This window comes from Enhydra lutris, unplaced genomic scaffold (genome assembly GCF_002288905.1).
Source record: "Enhydra lutris kenyoni isolate GAN:26980312 unplaced genomic scaffold, ASM228890v2 scaffoldscaffold73, whole genome shotgun sequence".
Taxonomy (NCBI): Eukaryota; Metazoa; Chordata; class Mammalia; order Carnivora; family Mustelidae; genus Enhydra; species Enhydra lutris.
In genome coordinates this window covers 6632815-6650374 of record NW_019154157.1, presented here as the reverse complement: position 1 = coordinate 6650374, position 17560 = coordinate 6632815, and the positions used below count along the sequence as shown (strand labels likewise).

Here is a 17560-nt window from a genome sequence, read left to right as displayed (position 1 = left end):
TTTCTATTTTCTTATTTTGCATTTAATATTTGTTGGCTTATTGTCCCCTTTCTTTGCTGCTGCTTTTATTCCTCTCTTGCTTTTGAAGTTTTTTTTAAGATATCAAAGATTTTATTTATTTAGTTAGTTATTAGAGAGAGAGAACACAACCTGGGGGAGGAGCAGAGGTAGAGAGAGAGAGAATTTCAAGAAAACTCTGCACTGAGCATGGAGCCCAACATGGGGCTTGATCCCACAACCCTGAGATCGTGACCGAGCTGAAACCAAGTCAGATGCTTAACCAACAGAGCCACCCAGGGGTCCCATAGATACCTATTTAATTGTCATGTTTTCTAACATACTGTATTTGATTTTTACAATTCTGTGGGAAAGGCATTATTAGTTCCTTCTTATAAATGATAGAATTGAGGCTCAAAAGCTAAAGCAAATTACTCAAGATCATATAGCTTGTTAGTGGCCTATGCGGATTTGAAATGGAGTCTGTATTATTTGATAGCCTGTATTTGTAAGCACTATGCTGCTTAAAAATGGTTAAGGTCCAGTTAATTAGAATCAACCCTTTGTTGAACATGTTGATTTTTTTCAGAATATTCCCCATTCTCTCCCCCAGTCTCAGTCTCCTCATCTAGAAAGTGGTTGCTTAGCCCTGCCTGCATTTCCAGATTGTATTTTTAAAGTTTTCAGAGAGATCCTTGACAACAGACATTTAATGAGTGCCCCCAGACAATTTGGCTTTATGATAAATGGTGAAACAGCTGAGATTTGAATATAGTTTCCCACAACAACACTAAACATCATTTAGATTTATTGGTTAATTATTCACCAGCTTTATCCAAATTTGAATCTTGGTGCTACAGAATGCAAACTTGCAAAATGACATTTATTTCCCATTAACCTAATGAGCTCTCCCTCTCTCTTTCTCTTTTTTGCCCTCCTCTCTTGTAACAATTCATTATCAAGGGGAGGGCGACTTGTCTGACATTTTTGTTGTGAGTTCTGTTTGCAAAGATCCCTCTGGAAAGGAGATAGGGTGCCAGCATTTTCAGGGTCTTCCTGGTAGTCGGTTGTAGTATCTGAGCTGTGGTCAATGCTAACATCAAAGGATGTCCCTGATGCCAACCTGCCCCGCAGAGAATGAACGCTCTTTATACTCTGGGATGTGTAAAGAGAAAGAACAGATAAAAAATAAGAGAGATGCTGAGTACACTGATTGAATGCAGAATCTGGGCTCAAATTAGTGAATCAGGATTCATGTTCCCCTAGGCACTACGGTGCAATGGTTAGAAACTTTGCATTTTAAGGCTGAGCTGCCCAGGTTCAAATCCTTGCTGCATAACCACACCATCATCTTAAGTAGACCACTTACTTTATGTCAAGTTCACCAGCTGTGCCTCCATTTTCCTGAGACATTACATAAGAATCCCACCTAGATCACAAGACATGAGCTGGCCCCAGGTAACTTCTCTTGCTCTGTGACCTGCCCCGCCTCCATGTTTTATGCCCTCATCCTCATCACTGGAACCAGAGATACAAGACTTTCTCAGCCTTCTTTTTTTTGCTCTTGGCCTGGCTTCTTCTTGAAATGCCCTTCCCGTACCTCACTGGGCTCCCACTTACCCAAGACTCTTTCTGATCCCATCCGATCCTGAGCTGGCTGGCAATCCCCTGTGCTTGCACAATGCCTTCCCTTAAATTAAAGAACAACACTGACCTCTTTTATCATCCATTCCACTGAAATGACCTCTTTCTGGTCAGGATAGTCGGATTCCTACCCAAACTCTGCCACTTCCTAGAGGTGGGATCTTGGGCCAATTACTTGTCCCTCTGCAGTCTTCTGCTCCATCATCTGTAAAATGGGAACAGCAACACTATATGTCACACAGTCTTCAAGAGGACCAAACGTGTTACCTCCCGTAAAGGGTTTAGAGTGGTGTCTGACACTTAGAAAGCTCTCTGTAAATGTAAGCTATCTCTGCTTTTATAAAGGCAATAAAAATAATAATAATGTCTATCCTTAAGAGATTGTCACAGGAGTTAAATGCAATAACATGTGACAAAGGGCCGGGCACAATGCCCAGTTCTGATCTTAGCTCAGCAGGTAAGATTATATTTTATGTGCGTGCATGTGTGTGTATGTGTGTGTAATGTATACACACACATACACACACACACACACACACGTATTAGACCAGCATTTAAAACTTAAAGAAACACACCTCAGGACAAAGAGGCTGGATTTGAAGAACCAACTCATTTTTCAAAGATTTCAAAACTGGGAGCAGAGAAATAGGAATGCAAAATCTAGTGGAGTGCATTCTAGGTCATCAGACAATACTTATAATTCTCTATATTTTTAAAGTGTTTGACAGCATACAAAGTGCTCTCTGATCCATTATCGTGCCTGATCCTTGTCTTATCTCAACATGGAGGATAGTTTATTTATTTATTTATTGCCTTATTTTTATAGACGAGGAATGTGGGGTTCAGAGGGGTGGCACGATCCAAACCACTGCCAACAAATGGTGAGCCAGGGTTTAAAACCTGGGCCACCCTGTTCCAAACCCCACCTTCTTCCTAGAATATTCCAGGGGCATTGTAACCATCCCAGGAAATGGTTCTGGAGAGGTGCAGGTATCCAGGTGTATAGAAATTGGGTCCCATGGCTGACATACCTACACTGCATTTTCTGGAAAACTACCCCCTCTTTTTCTTCCGGTCTCCTGAGGGGCTCTTTCCGAGTTTCAGAGATGCTCAGGGCTTTAGCATCAGCGTCATTTCCAGGGGAGAGGGTGGCCTGTCACTTCTCTGGGTCGGGCTTCTGGGTGGTCCTGCACCTGCCTCTGTTCATCTCAGCCCCTAGGAGTTGTCACCCTCCTGGCACCCAGGATGCGGCTTCTGCAGGAGCAACGAGACAGCTGCCCACTTGGAGGGTCTACACGTCCAGGATTCTGGGTGAAGGAAGGTGCTCTCTTTTGGGTAACACCCCTCTGCAGAAAATGACCTTGTGCCTTAACCTGGCAAAGGAGACCCGCTCAAGGGACAGAAAACTTGATTTAGACCTCCAAAAGAAGCCTGGCTCTTTTTTAAATACTGAGTACTTAATGAGGTGCAACATACATGCGGGGAAGGACAGTGTACTGCACTATACAGCTCAGGGACTCAGGGACGCAGCACCCACAGAAATGGCAGGCAAACCCCCTCAGGAGCTCTCTGGCCCTATCCACTCTCAGCCCTGGCAGGGTAACTGCTGTCCTCACTTCTGTCACCAGAGGGCCTCACCTGACCTGTGGGTTCTGACAAGGCGAGGAGAAGCCATACTGAGGACTTGGGTGCCTAAGATGAGACCCAGTGAATTTGGATGCTTCCAGGCTGGAAAAACATTGATGAGCCCAGCTCATATTCGTGGGCCTTTACTGTGAGTGAGGCATTCTACTAAACACCAGCTTAATTCTCATAGCAGCCCCGTGTACCTGATGCCATTCCCATTTTGCAGATGTGGAAACTGAGGCTTGGGCAGGAGAAGGGTCTTGTCCAAGGTCCCACGGTGTGAGAGACAGAGGCAGGATTTGAACCCAGGGGAAGCTTGGTTCCGGAGAACTTGGACCCTGTCCACTGCTCTGCAGTCTTAGCTCACAAGAGCCTTCCCTTGGCTTCCAGATTGGCCATCGAGACTTTGATGTGGAGAAGCGTCTTCGGAGGGACCTCAAGAGGACACATGCGCTCTTGGCAGATGTGCAGCTTCTTCTGGGGAACATGGAGGACAGCAAGACTTCAGTCAGCAAAGAGGAGCTAGAGAAAGTACACAGCCAGGTAGGGGTCGTGGCGGCCCCTTAGGGCCAGGCTTGGGAGGATGCTGCAGCCGGCCAGTGGGGATGATGGCTCTTGGTGTGGCCGCAACACCAACGTTCACAGACCTGCATGGAGATGGGGGACACTGAGGGGCTGGGCGGGTCACACGGAGGTGGTAGATGAGGAGGAGGGGATCTATAAATGACTGTCAAGTCCAGTTCCCTTCCTCAGGATTGAGGCAGAATGCATCTCAAGGACGTGGGCAGATCAGAGGCCTGGAGCAGAATGGCTGGGTGCACTGCACGAGTGTGCGTGCGTGCGTGTGTGTCTCTGTGTGCATGCATGTGGGGCTGCCTAGGCTGTGTAGGAAACAACCAGTCATCGTGCTATTAAAGCAAGAGCTCAAACAACCAGCACCACCACCAGCGCCGATTAGAATGGTAATGATGTTGATCTCTGGCTGTCACCTTCTGGAGCACCCACCGTGTCCCACTTAGGCTATACTGGGTGGCCCATAGAGTTCTCCAGAGAGCATCTCCTTTCCCCAAGGGAGGTGGCAAAGAGGGGAGGAGACCTGTCCAAAGTCACCCAGCTAGAAAGTGCCAGAGCAAGGATTCTAACTCAGGGCTCCACCCTCCCCGGCTGCTTCAGAGGAGGACGGGAAGCAGATGAGCGGTGAGGCCAGGCAGACACCAAGGACCTCAGGAGGTGGGATGGGCTCGGGCTGTGCCAAGTACAGACAGCATGGCCCAAGGTGGCAGGTGTTGAGAGATGTGAGTGGGTCAGAACCCACAGTGGCGTGGAGGGACTTGGGGAGCGAGGTCCTAGAGTGGGGACTCAGGACTTGCTACCCGTCCCCACAGGAAGCTGGAAACAATGCAGGGAAGCTCAGAGCCCCACTGGGGACACTGTGCCCATGCGTTTGGTGTTACTTCTAACCCATGCCTCCTGCAGATGAAACCATGTGCGCCCAAGCCAGGTGTGGGGCAACAGAAGGCATTTCCTGCTGCCTTCAGCACCTCACTTTCTCAGAGTGTTGCCCTCCCTTCTTCCTCCTCCTCTGGCCTTCTCTCACATGGCCTCAGCCCTTCCACATAGCTGTGCCTGTGTATCTTCACAGAGATTACCCCAGAAGCTCTGATGGGTTACCTGTAGTTTTTGGACTCTAAGGCAAAACTATACTTCCTGATAGCAAGACTATGCTTTATGCGTGTCAGTGATGCCTGTTCAGTCCACAGCATGTAATAAATACTGAATAAATGCCTGTCTGTCGAATTCAGTGGGCTCATTCCCCTAATGAGGAAATGAAGGAACAGAGAGGGTAAAAGGTTTGCCCAAGGTCACACAGCCAGTGAAGGCAAAGCTGGGCCTTGAACCTGTATTCCCTGACTCCAGAACCAGTGCTTTTCTCTCTTCCTTCTGGAGCTCATGAGGGTCAGTGGGTTCCCGGGAAGGCGGTGGGAGGCAGCAGAGTCTAGAAACTAGATCTAGAGCCTTCTTCACTTCCTGTCTCTGGTGTCCATTTCCTGTCTGTAAAATGAAAGGTTTCAGGTTTTCAGAAATTATAGGCTATGGGAGAAACCCTGCCTCCACCTTTTCCCCTAAACTAAATTCTAGGTTTGATTCAGATTTCATGAGTTTCTCCATTAGCTCATTTTCCTGTTCAAGATCCATAGGGCATGCCCCTGTATCTGCTTGTCCTGTCTCCCCAGTCTCCTCTGTCTAGGACAGTTTCCCAGTCCTACCTTGCTTTTCATGACCTTGACAGTTTTGAGAAATACCGGCCAGGTATCCTGAAAGTGTCCCCCCCAGTCTGGGTTTGTGTGGAGCATTTCTCATGACTAGACTAGACTGGAGGGTTTTTGGAGCAAATACCCCAGAGGCTCACTTGAGGGTCTCTTCTGTCTCCCTCACTCTGATTTTCCTTTGTTTAGCAGCCACACTCTGCTAGGATGACCAACCATCTTGGCTTATCCTTGATGGTCCTGGTTTTAGGGCTGAAAGTACCTGGACAAACCCAGACAGTTGATCACTCTGCTATCTTCATGGCCATGTCAGGAAACTAGAATCACCTGGGCTTCCGTGCATCCCCTCACTCCATCCTCATACCCTCTCCTATGTGCCCATTTTATAGATGGGGAAATCTTGTTGAGAGCTGGAAAGCGACATGCCCAAGGCAGCGACAGCAGCTAAGTGGCAGAGCTGGGATTCATATCCAGGGCTCACAATTCTAATTGTAGGATCTAAGGTTTCTTTTGCCTGTCTGATCGGCTGTCCTCCTGGGTGGAAGACCCCTTAGCCTTTTGACTTGCCTCACGTGGGCAGAGATATCGGAGTCCCTGGTCAGGGGCCAGGCCTCTTGGATTCATGAAGCCCTTTTTCTCTTCCTGCCTCCCCGCGAATATTCCGAGTACCATAGCCTCCCAGCCTCCCCCTCCCTCCAGGTGATTGTTCTTGAAAAGGAACCATGATGGTTTTGTTCCTCCTTCTTCCTTTTTTAAGTATTCATGAGAAACCTCCCTCTGTAGGGTTAAAATGTGTGTTCTTGAAAAATAGTGGTATTTAATGAAGGCGCCTCCAGCTGAATCAAAGAGCTTCATTCTTCTGAAAGTCCTTCTTCCCCATCTCTGCATCCGGCTCCTATCAAAGGGAATTCACAGCCTTGGCTTTCTGTTGCTGTTGTCATGGAAATCGTTATAAGGATGGGATCGCGTGGACCAGAGGTCAGGGTACAGTTGCTTTGGCTCCCAGCACACGTGTCCCGGTGCCGGAGTCAGAGCTAATCAAATAAAGCGGTGATGACATTGGGCATCACTCTGTTTCCTCTCCTCGGGATGGTATTTGTCCTTTACCTGAAGGCTCTGAGGACAGAGGCGGACAGAGGAGACAGGAGGGGAAAGAGAGAGGGAGCTAACTCTGGGGCTGAGTGTGCTGCAAGTTCTGGGTCTGGCACTGAGCAACTTCATTCATACATTCCTTCATTCCTTCTTTCTTTCCTTCCTTCCTTCCTTCATGACTTAATGAGGCACCTACTGTGTGTCAGGTGATAGGCTCCATCCAGGTATATAATGGTTAGTCAAACAGACACCCTCCTTCATGAAACTTACATCTTTTTTAAAAGATTTTATTTATTTACTTGACAGAGAGAGAGAGAGAGAGTGAGCACGAGCGCAGGCACAAGCAGAGGGAGCAACAGGGAGAGGGAGAGGGAGAAGCAGCCTCCCAGCTGAGCAAGAAGCCCGATACGGGGCTCGATCCCAGGACCCTGCAATCATGACCTGAGCCAAAGGCAGACGCTTCATTGACTGAGCCACTCAGGCATCCCAGAACTTATATCTGATGGCAAAGAAGACAAACAATGATACAAATAAGTAGGAACATCCCACACCTTCATATGGGTATTAAAGGCAATAAACAAGGTTCTGGAATAGGGACTTGCAAAGGATCTCTCCTAGCCTGGATGGTCAGCTAAGCCACCCTGGGAGAAGGAGAAGCAGGTGGGGATTTTATTTCAAGGGTTGTGCAAAGCCGTTGGGAGGTTTGGAGCAGAGAGTGACATAATCCGATTCACGATTTAGAGGCTCACTCTTCTGTGCGGAGAATGGGTGCAGAGAGGATGCTGGTGCCTTTAGGAGACAATCGACCCTTCCAGGCTGGAGGAGATGGTCAGCTGGGTTAAGTGGTGAGGGAGCTGGCTAGAAGGGACAGACTTGGGGCTGGTTTGAAGGCCGTGGGACTTGTGGATGTTCTGATGGCAACAGTAGGTGTGTAGAAGTCAGCTAATCCTCACCACTGCAGGAGGGGGTATTTCTATTTTTGACCCATTTAACCAATAAAGAAACTGTCTCTGAGAGGTTGAGTAACTTACCCAAGGGCACCCAGCAGTGTATACCTGAAAGCTGTAGATGTGGATAGTTCCATGCCTATGCAACTTGGTAGGTATAATCGGGGTCCGGTTAACATTTGGACCTACTATGTTAACAAAGCACCTACTATGTACAAGGCTTTTCCTTGATGTCTTAGGATTCCCAAACTTGGCTGTATGTCAGATAACTTAAGCACCATTTAAAAAATCATAGATTCCGGATCCTACCCCCAGCTAGTCTTTTCTTTATTTTCCATTAAGTCTGGGTTGGCACCCGGCATCTACATTCCTAAACCATCCTACCAGAGGATTCGGATGCTCGTCTTGGGGCCAGCATTTGGGAATTGTGAGCCATTTATCTCTCAAAACTCCCTTTCAAGTTTGGTGGTAATATATCCATTTTGCAGATGGGAAAACTGACAGCGAGTTTATATTAGTGCAACGAATCTTTGTTCTGCTGTTTTAAAATGGATTAAATCTGAGTCCAGAGGACCCGATCTGGCACTTGCTAGTCTTGTGGCCTTTGACATGCAACGTGACCTCCTGGAGACTTTTTCTCTCCGAATGGAGTGTTTTCATTCCCTTGATGGCCCAGCGCCTGTGGGAGGGCTGCTGAGGTCAGGCCAGCAAGGTTCTTCAGAAACAGTGAACACTCCCAGCAGCCCTTACAGTTTGCTAATCGTGGTGCCAGAGAATCCAGAGAAAGGTTTCCTCTCTCAGGGCATTGAGATGAGGGAATTATTTCAGTGCACCTGTTAAAGAACAACTTGCATTCAGCAGATACTGATATGGTCCCCACTCTGGGACAGATTGGAGGCCAGGCTGCAGGGATAAGGAGGAGACCATAGAGTTCCTTCCCTCCAGGGGCTCCCAATCTGCAAGAGGTAGACCAAGGGGCAGACTCTTGCCAAATAGACTGATAATCTCCTTACTGGGGGGAGGGAAGGGGGTGGTTAATTAAGGAGGATGCCCTTAATGGAGCTGTGTGGGAGGGGCTGGCAGCTTCCGCTGTCTCTTTAAAGGTGGAAATGAATTGCTGGTTAGCAGGAGGACGCAGCAGAGCATAGAAGGACAGAAGCACGTGGAGACAAGGGAGTGATGCCTCCTGACAAGGTATTGCTGGAATATCAAGTGTGGGAGGGTAGGAGCAAGGAGGGTGATGCTGGCAGCTGGCTCAGGAATGGTTTGGCAATGGGGAGCCACGGAGAGTTACGGAGCAGAGATGAGTGTGGTCGGAAGTGCTTGTAAGACGTGGCAGGATTTCAGGTCCCAGCTGAAGCCCTGAGGTACCCCATGCCAGGCTGAACCAGCAGCATGGGAGAGTTCCCTTAGACAGAGAATCTTCCAGAATCTCTGGATGTTGCCCTTACGGACAGGCATCCTCTCTGTCCATTGTCCCACCATCTAGAACCCCAAGGTAATCATTTACCTCATTCCACCCAGTTTCCCTCCGTTGGGAGACTTGGCTATCTCAGATAACACCTGCAGGTTAAGACCCTGTAATAAAACATGGAAGCCTTCTGGAGGCAAGGTAGACCGTCTTCAAATCCTGCCTCCACGACCTGGTTAGCTGTGTGATTTTGAGCAAATCACCCTACTTTGCGGCCTCCTTTGCCTCCCCCCAAAAAAGGGGCACGATAGAAAGAACACTAGACCACAGATTTGAAAGAATTCTCTAAATTAAAAACTCGAAGACAATGATTTTTAAATTGGCGAGCTCCCCATGGGCTCCCATGTCCCCGTCATAGATGTTGGCCGCTGGAAGACGGGTTTCTGGGCACACAGTTTTATCAGACCTTGCAGATCAGGTAGGCAAGGCGACGTGTGGGGTGGTTCTGGTGACACCTGTTCTCTAGGAGCCAATTACTAATTAATTCCCATGGAATGTTTCCACTGGAAACAAACTAATCTGGAGACAGAAGCAATCCCAACCACGAAGATCTATAATTGAGATAACCGCAGAGCATAAATAACATCTGTGAGAAGCAGATGCTAGCACCTGACTCCGACGGGACCGTGGAGGAGGCTGTTTTCTCCAGGGTGGCAGTGGCTTTTTTTTCCCCTTCATTTGATTCATGCCTCTGACCTTTGTCTCTTTCCCAAAAGAAATATGGTATTTGCTTTATTGTTAAATGGAGACCCCTCCCACCCCTGCCAGCTCTCAAATTTACTTACTTCAAGCTGGGACTATGTTCACATTTTTTCTGTGGAACACAAAGCTATCAACAAGTCTCAGTCATTGTACCCCGAAATAGCTCTTCAGTCATCCCCTCTCCTCTCCTGCCCCCTTATCAGCCACCTCTCCCGCGGAGCTCTCCTTGGGGTTCTGTCCCGCCTGCTGGCCTCTGGCCTTGTCCATGCCATCTTACTGCCACCTGATCTTTGGAGAGAGAATTCAGGTCGGGGGACAGACAATGAGAGAGAAAGAATCCCAAGCAGCCTCCAAGCCCAGCATGGATCTCACATCCCTGAGATCATGACCTGAGCCAAAATTAGGAGTCGGATGCTCAACCAACTGAGTCACCCAGGTGTCCCCACAGAGAGAATTTTTAAAATTTATGTATAGTCTTGGCTCTTTAAGTTCAGAATCTACTAGTGGCTTCCCATTGCCCTCAGAATCCAGGGCAGGTTCCTCAATGTGGCTTTTTTTTATGGTGGCAGAGCCTGACTTCCATGCTCCCAATGCTTCTGACCAGCTGCTAAGGGACAGTTTGGGGTCCCTCACACCCGTCCCACCTTTCCCACCTTTGTCTACGCTGTGTCCTCTCGCCTCTCCCCTCTGAAAACTCTTCGCCGGCTGAAGATCTAGTTCTCTTCTTATCTTGGGTTGGGGCATCGTCCCTGGGAGCCATCTCTGACCCTCGCAGGGCTGGGTGAGAGCCCACTTCCCTTCTTTCATGGTCTCCAGGGTTTAGGTCTAGAATAGCACACATCAGTCTCTCACAATCACTGCCTTTGCTTGCCTGGGTCCCCCATTGACCTTCCAGCTCCTTTAAAGGCAAGGACAGGACTAAGTACAAATACCAAGAAACTTGTCCAAAGTCACGAAGGTACTAAGAGATGAAGGCAGGAGTTGAACCCACAGACTTTACCAGCTGGGAGTTCAGCACGTGCTACCACAGACCGCAAATGTGTCTCCTGTTGGCCCTCTGCCCCCTCTGGGCCCTCACATCCCTTTGGAAAGCCCCGATGCTCCTGTAGGCCTTTCCACTGGGGGTTTCAGGCTCAGCTTCTGTGTTCCTTCCTGTGGGCCCACTGGGCCTGGTGTGTTGTCTACATGATGAACTCCCAGCCGTGGTCAGGCAACAACCCGAGCTCCCGTTGCTGGTGTGCAGAAGACTGATAGCCCTTGACTCTTCCCTGGTGCCTTTCGTTGGGATGTTTTTCACCACGTGTCACCCGTGCTTCCACGAGACATTGAAAATAATGAATCTGCTCTGGGGAAGATGACTCTGATGAGAGCCTTTTATGTGAGTGAGCACCTTTGGAATGCTTCTCCCCAGCCAGGAACCACAGGGCGGGTGGCCTGGGTATTTTATCTGAAGAGGCTTTTTTTTCCTCCCCTTTTGAAAGATGATGTTGGAGTGAATTGATTCAATATTAACATAACCTCCTGTCAGAGGAGATAAAAACCGAAGTGTAATTGGGTGAGAACATGGTCATCGAGGGCTTGTTCAACCCACAAATATTGACACTTCCCATGCTGTTAGGAATGAAGCGGGGGACAGCTGGCTTTGCTGTAGGCAGGAAGTGACGTCTACGCGTCTCCCCAAAAGGACCTGTTACCGTCGAGCGCCGTGGAGGGCCAGACCCCAGAGCGGCAAGCCATCCACCAGGATAATCATAGCCATCTTGACAACGAGGACATCAATGGCAAGCAACCATTGGTTATGCTGCGCCCGGCACAGGGCCAAGCCCCAAGATGCCGTGACTTAATCTGAGCCCCTCAACCTACTTGAATGTAGGGAACAGCACGTGAGCACAGCCTTTTCTGTTTGGGACCAGAGTGTAGGAGTGGGTCTGGAGACCACAGGTGCTCTGCAGACGGGTGGGAGCTCACGGGGTGAGCCCTCACTCTCCCCAGGAGGGAGCTAGTATTATGCTCCTTGTGTGTAGGAGGAAGCTCGGTGTATAGGAGACTTGCCCGAAGTAACAGGGCTGGGGAGGAGCTGTTTTTTTTTCTTTGTTTTTTGTTTTTTTAAATAACGTATTTTGAAAGAATTTCCAACTTAAAGTGGCAAGAATAGTTCAGAGGATCCGTGTTTAGCCCTCATTCAGATTCATCAATCTAACATTTTACCACACTCAATTTATCATCCTCTCTCCAAATTACCTTTTGCTGAATTATCGGGAAAAGAGTTACGGACGGGATGCCCTTTTGCTCTCATCAACATGGGAAATTTCATACTGATAACATGTTCGGGAGTTGATGAACTATGGCCTGCAGGCCTAATCCAGCCCAAATCCAACAAGCTTGTTTCTTGTCTGTTTTTGTTTTTTGGATTTTTGTTTGTTTTTTTGTTTTTGTTTGTGTTTGTGTTTTTTATTACAGCCTGAGACCTAAGAATGGTTTTCATGTTTTTAGATGGCTACATTTTAAAGTGGTTAGGAAAGGATAGTACCTCTCTCTCTCTCTCTCTCTTCTTGGCCTAGCAAAGCCAAACATATTTACTCTCCAGTCCTTGGGGAAAAAGTTTGCTGACCCCTGATCTTAACTGCCAATGATGCAGATGTTGTCTGTTGTCCCATTAATATTCCTCATAGCGATTTTTCTCCATGTTCAGGATCCAACCCTGGATGCAAAAGTGCTTTCATTCAGGTTTTGCAAGCCTGTAGATCCTCAATCTCTCCTTCTCTGTATTTTAGGATGCTGACATTTTGGGAGAATTCAGACCGGTTGTGTTTGCTTTTCCATTTGGGGGAACTGGAATAGGAGCCCCTGTCTTTGCAATTCCAGAACTGTTAGATGTGGTGCTGGTCTGGGGGTGTTCCCAGGACATAGGATTTCTGATTTTTAAAACCAGAGACATCCCAGGCAAACAAGGGTGGGAGGGGTGGCGGGGAGGGGAGTGGCCCATCATAGGACCACCGTCACTAGCACTCAGTAGTTGTAAGATGAAGGCAGGTGCCTATAGGTTGAGGGAAGGAGGTGATGAACCAGATACCAGCTTGACTGACTTCTCTCGATTATCTGCTCCTGTTGCTCCTCGAATGAATCCTTACTGTCCACGCGTTCTGGCCTGGGTCTTGCTTCTTTTCCACCCCCTCCATGGATGGATACAAAACTACGTGATGTTATCGTAGGTAGTAGTTGGTTCGTCCTCCTTGCTGTTTCTGAGACTGTATCACGGTTGAGACATTTTGCTGTCAATGGACACGTAGCTTGCGCCTAGATCTTGGTGATTATGAATACAGCTACTACATGCCTGTTTTCCCCCATGTTATTTTATTTGGGAGGGAGGCGTGTGTGTGTGCTTCTCTGTAGGGTGTGGACCTAGAAGTGTAGTGTCTTTGGATCACGGTACGCGTGTTTCGTTAACCATGCTGAGGTAACCACGTGCTTCTACCAACTATCTGCAGGCACATTTCCTCCATCCAGTGGAACATGCGCCCCACTGGTGTCCCATGCCGGTCAGCCCCAGGGTTTGTTCCTTATTCACATCTTAGCCATTTTGCGGGAGGAGGTGTCGGGAAGGTTCCATTTTCCCTCACCCTGATGAGTAAAGAGGTGGATTGCCTTTTCAAAGTGGATAAGCCTTTTGGAGGGCTACTTCTGCCTGATGAAGCCGTGTGTTCCTCTTTCAAACTGTTGGCTATTTTTCTCAGTGATTTGTAGGATATCCTGGGATGCAAGCCCTTTGCTGGTTATGTATCTTGCAAATACTTTGTCTTGCTCTGGGGACAAACTTCGGGGTCCACTGCTGCCTTCTCTTAGCTCTGTCATTTTATGAACAGAGCTCTTAAGTGTGAGGGGGTCCACTCGGTCAGCCTCATTTAGCTTGGAATCCAAATTTAAAATCACTTGGTTAGGTAGAGAGTGTTCTGGTTAGCTGTATGTTCTGGTGGCAGGAAGTTCCCTCCTCCCCACCCCTCCACTAGGGGCTCAAGCCTGGACTCGGGATTCAGCCCCTGGAGATTTGCTGAATGAGTTTGTGGTCATTCTCCCTAGCCGGGTCATTTCCTCCTGCAGGGGAGGGTCCTGCCTGCATGGCCCGCCCCTTGTCCTTACTGGGGAGCTGGCTGTCCGGACGCCAGCTCAGGAGGAGCCGGGGATGGCCAGGCAGGGGTGACTTCCTGAGGGGGTGTTCAGGGATGGCTCAGGCAGCGTGGGCAGCAGGCAGCTTGGGCTATAGGCTGAGGCAGCCCCGCAGACTGGGACAGATTTGTGATGTGCTGAGCTGACCTCTTCCCCTGTCCCTCAGGGCATGTGCGTGGAGCCCCTACCACGTGGGGACCCAGAGGGGAGCAAGCCCCCGGGGGGCCTCTGGGCACCCACTATCTAGCGAGAAGACAGACCGGAGGCACTCTGACATTTAGGGGAGCCGTGGGGTGCTGGAACAACGGGGTGTTGGAAATATGATAAAAAATGAGGGTATGATAGGATGGGAGCAGGGAAGGTGTTTTATGTGTATTTTACCTTGCTTTTCCAAGGTTTTTTTATTTTTCTTTCTCTCTTTGGAGAACATCGGTGTACTCCAAATCCACTGCCATCACAGGTGAAGTCAGGAAGGAAATTCTTGAGGTCTGTTCCAGTCACATAATACCTGGGCAGTCCTGAGATCCTATTAAGAAAGACTCTTTTTTAAATTTCATTTTTATTGAAGTGTGGTTGACACACAATATTAGTATATTGTGTTAGTATATACATTAGGGGTATTGTATGTTAGTTTCAGCTGTATAACCTAGCAATTTGACAATTATGTGCATCATGAAATGCTCACTACAGCAAATTTAGTTATTGTCTGTCACCGAGGAAGGACTCTTAAACCCACAAAGAAATAGACTGAAAACGAGTAAAAGGAGGTCTGTTTAACTCAGCAGGTGGGAAGCTCATGCCACAGGGCTTATAAGAAAAAGCTGTAGCTTTGAAATTCAGTTCAGGTCCTGGCCCCATTCACCACTTAGAAGATGTGTGATCTTGACAAGTTCACTAACCTCTCTGAGCCTCAATTTCCTCATTGATAAAATGGTGATGGAAGTACCTGCTTCACAGAGTTGTTACATGTTGCAATTAACATATTCGCGGTAAGCATTCAGAAAGTGGTTACGATTATCCCGCTACTGATAATGATTATTTTTACTCGGAAGAAGATGGAAACAGTAAATACTCAGAAAGCATTCTGGTGTATCAATAAATAATGATCCTCTAGCACAATGTAAGGAAAATGATGGAATGTTTAATAGATGCTCAAATGGTTTGATCAAGGACACAGAGAGTAACCACCAGATGGTCTTAGGAAATTTCCCCCTGGGGCCACCGTCATCAGGCTCCTGAGCTAGATAGACCATTGGTGGACCTGGCCTGACATTTTTAATATGTTTGCACTTAATGAATTTGTTCAATATCAGGGCCTTCTATAGTTTGAGATGCTAGTAATTCCCTTCAGGGAAGGCCTTCCTACTGAAGGTTAATTCTTTCGAGTGCCCTGATGGGATGTCAAGGCCTGGAATGTGTTGAGATTAGCCCGCCAGTGACACCATTTCTTAGAAGGCTTCCCCGTGGCATTTGGGATACGGGATCCTTAAATCCCTCATGTTGTTCAACCAGATCCTGAAATCAGGGTTCTAATCGCTCAGCTGTAATACCAGCATTTTCCCTCTCCCTGCCTCCTTCCGTATGTCTGGCCCACTCATTGAGTAGCTTAATAAGTCCAAAGCAAACATTTTCACCAGGTATTTAAAGCAGGCAGATGGCTTTGCATAGGAAAGTAATGCTATTCACCGGGTTGTAGTTGATGTCTATGTGATGGGAATCTCAATTGCCCTCCTGGGGAATGAAAGGAGGGGGATGTTGTGAGAGAATGCCGAGAGATGAACTCAGCAGGAGGGAAAGACTTGTGTGCAGAGTGGGCTATGTGGGGGCCCAGGAAGAGCACAGGCTCAGAGTTCCATTGACTTGCCTCTGACCCTGGGCAAGACCCTTCCCCTGCCCTGGGTTACATTTTCCTCTTTTGTAACACTACGTGGGCTGATCCCTGCCATGCAGGGCTTCTGTGGGCCACAGTGATAATGAGCAATGAGTGGGCCCCCACAGTGCCTCATTGAGTCAATGTGGGAGAACTCTCATTCCCTCCTCTTTTTCCCATTGAACAATCAGGAAGGGGCAATATTTATCCTCCTATGGGGAGGGATCCGTACACAGAATAGATAAAGAATGAATGATTGTGATTCTACCATAGGGTTTTAGATGGCGCTATGTTGATCCAACATCCTTGGCAGGATAGGATCAATGAACACTGTCACCTGTGGTTTAAAGTGTTTGGTACATGTACTCTCCCCTCTAACTTGTTTACTCATTCTGCATCTGCCTCCCGGCCATACAGCTCTAATTTGCTCAAGTAGAGGAAAGGGAACTTATTGGCCAAAATATCTGAAAAGTTCTGAGGCAAAATCTGCCTTCAGGCTTGGCTGGATCTAGGTGCTCCAACCATATCATTGCAAATATGTTTCTTGCCTTAGCACCTTTGATGTCACCTTCTATTCTAGGCAGTATTTTCATTCTTGCTAGGAAGAGGGCCATCAAACAGACACTCCAGCCTCACATCCTGTATCCCAGAGAATGAACTTTGTTTCTGTAGTCCCAGTGAAACCCCTGATATCAGCCATGCTACCGTCCCACAGCGAAGCCCTCTGGCCGACAGGATGTAGTGCTTGCTCTGATAGGCTAGGTGGAGTTACATGCTCTTCTTGAAACTTCACAGTTGTGTGTGGGGGGGCAGGAGGCAGTCAATTCCATCAGAATCACATGGACATTTGGGGGGTGGAGATATATATATTATATATATATTATATATATTATATCTATCTATCTATATAATATATATATTCCCCCCCCCAGGAGGATAGGGTGACACTATCAAAAGAAGGGAGAACAGACACTATGCAGACACATCACAGCATTTCCCCTATAAAGCATCTGTCCAGGGCACTATTGTTCTAGAAGGAATGCAGCATAATGACTCTGAGTGGGATTCATATCCCAGTCTGTGAGTTAGAACCTGTGAGACCCTTAGTAAGTCATTTGACCTGTCTGTCAGCACCATGCCAGGTCTGGAAATAGATGGAAATCACCAGAGACTTTATCTCCCTAACGCTCTCCACCCTGTGTCTTGGAGGTCTGACAAGACACCCAGGAGAGGTCATCCTTGGGGATGGATGGTGACTTGGAACCAAAAGATGTGAGGTGTCCTCTGTCCCCCCAAGGATCCTCATTGTCACACTGGCTATGAGGACTGGGGAGCACAACCCAATAACCCTTCCTGAGGGGAGTCTGGCTGCCCTGTTCCTTCTGCTCTCTGACTGTCCTACCTGGAGAGCCCCCAAGAAGGGAAGGCATTTGCAGAGAGGCAGTGGGCCAGGTCACTCCCCTAACGGGTCTGTTCTCAGCCCCAGCATGACTTGCCACACAACTTCATAAAAATGTCACTCAAACAGCCCCCATATGGAAATAACATGCAGTGAGTTATTCTTACAGTGGGTCATCCATAATAGAAAATCAGCCCAAGATGGCCCTGTATTTCTTCCCACTCCCTAAAATGTCATAAATTGAGATTTTTAAATCTCAGCATTTAGATGGCTTGTCAGCAGCGGCCCAGAGCCTGCCCAGTAGAAATCTGGGGCTGCTGGGTGGGGATAAGAACAAAAGTGCAAAAGGTGGCCAGTGTGACTGGACAGCTGTACAGAGAT

General features: G+C 48.0%; 1 protein-coding gene across 1 annotated transcript in view; it reads left to right on the top strand.

Annotated features, from left to right (window-relative positions):
- Positions 1–17560, top strand: part of LOC111160061 (myosin XVIIIB) — a 232652-nt gene that overhangs the window by 133923 nt on the left and 81169 nt on the right. Inside the window, 1 exon segment of the mRNA XM_022522870.1 lies at positions 3658–3810. Coding sequence (XP_022378578.1) covers positions 3658–3810 — 153 coding nt within the window.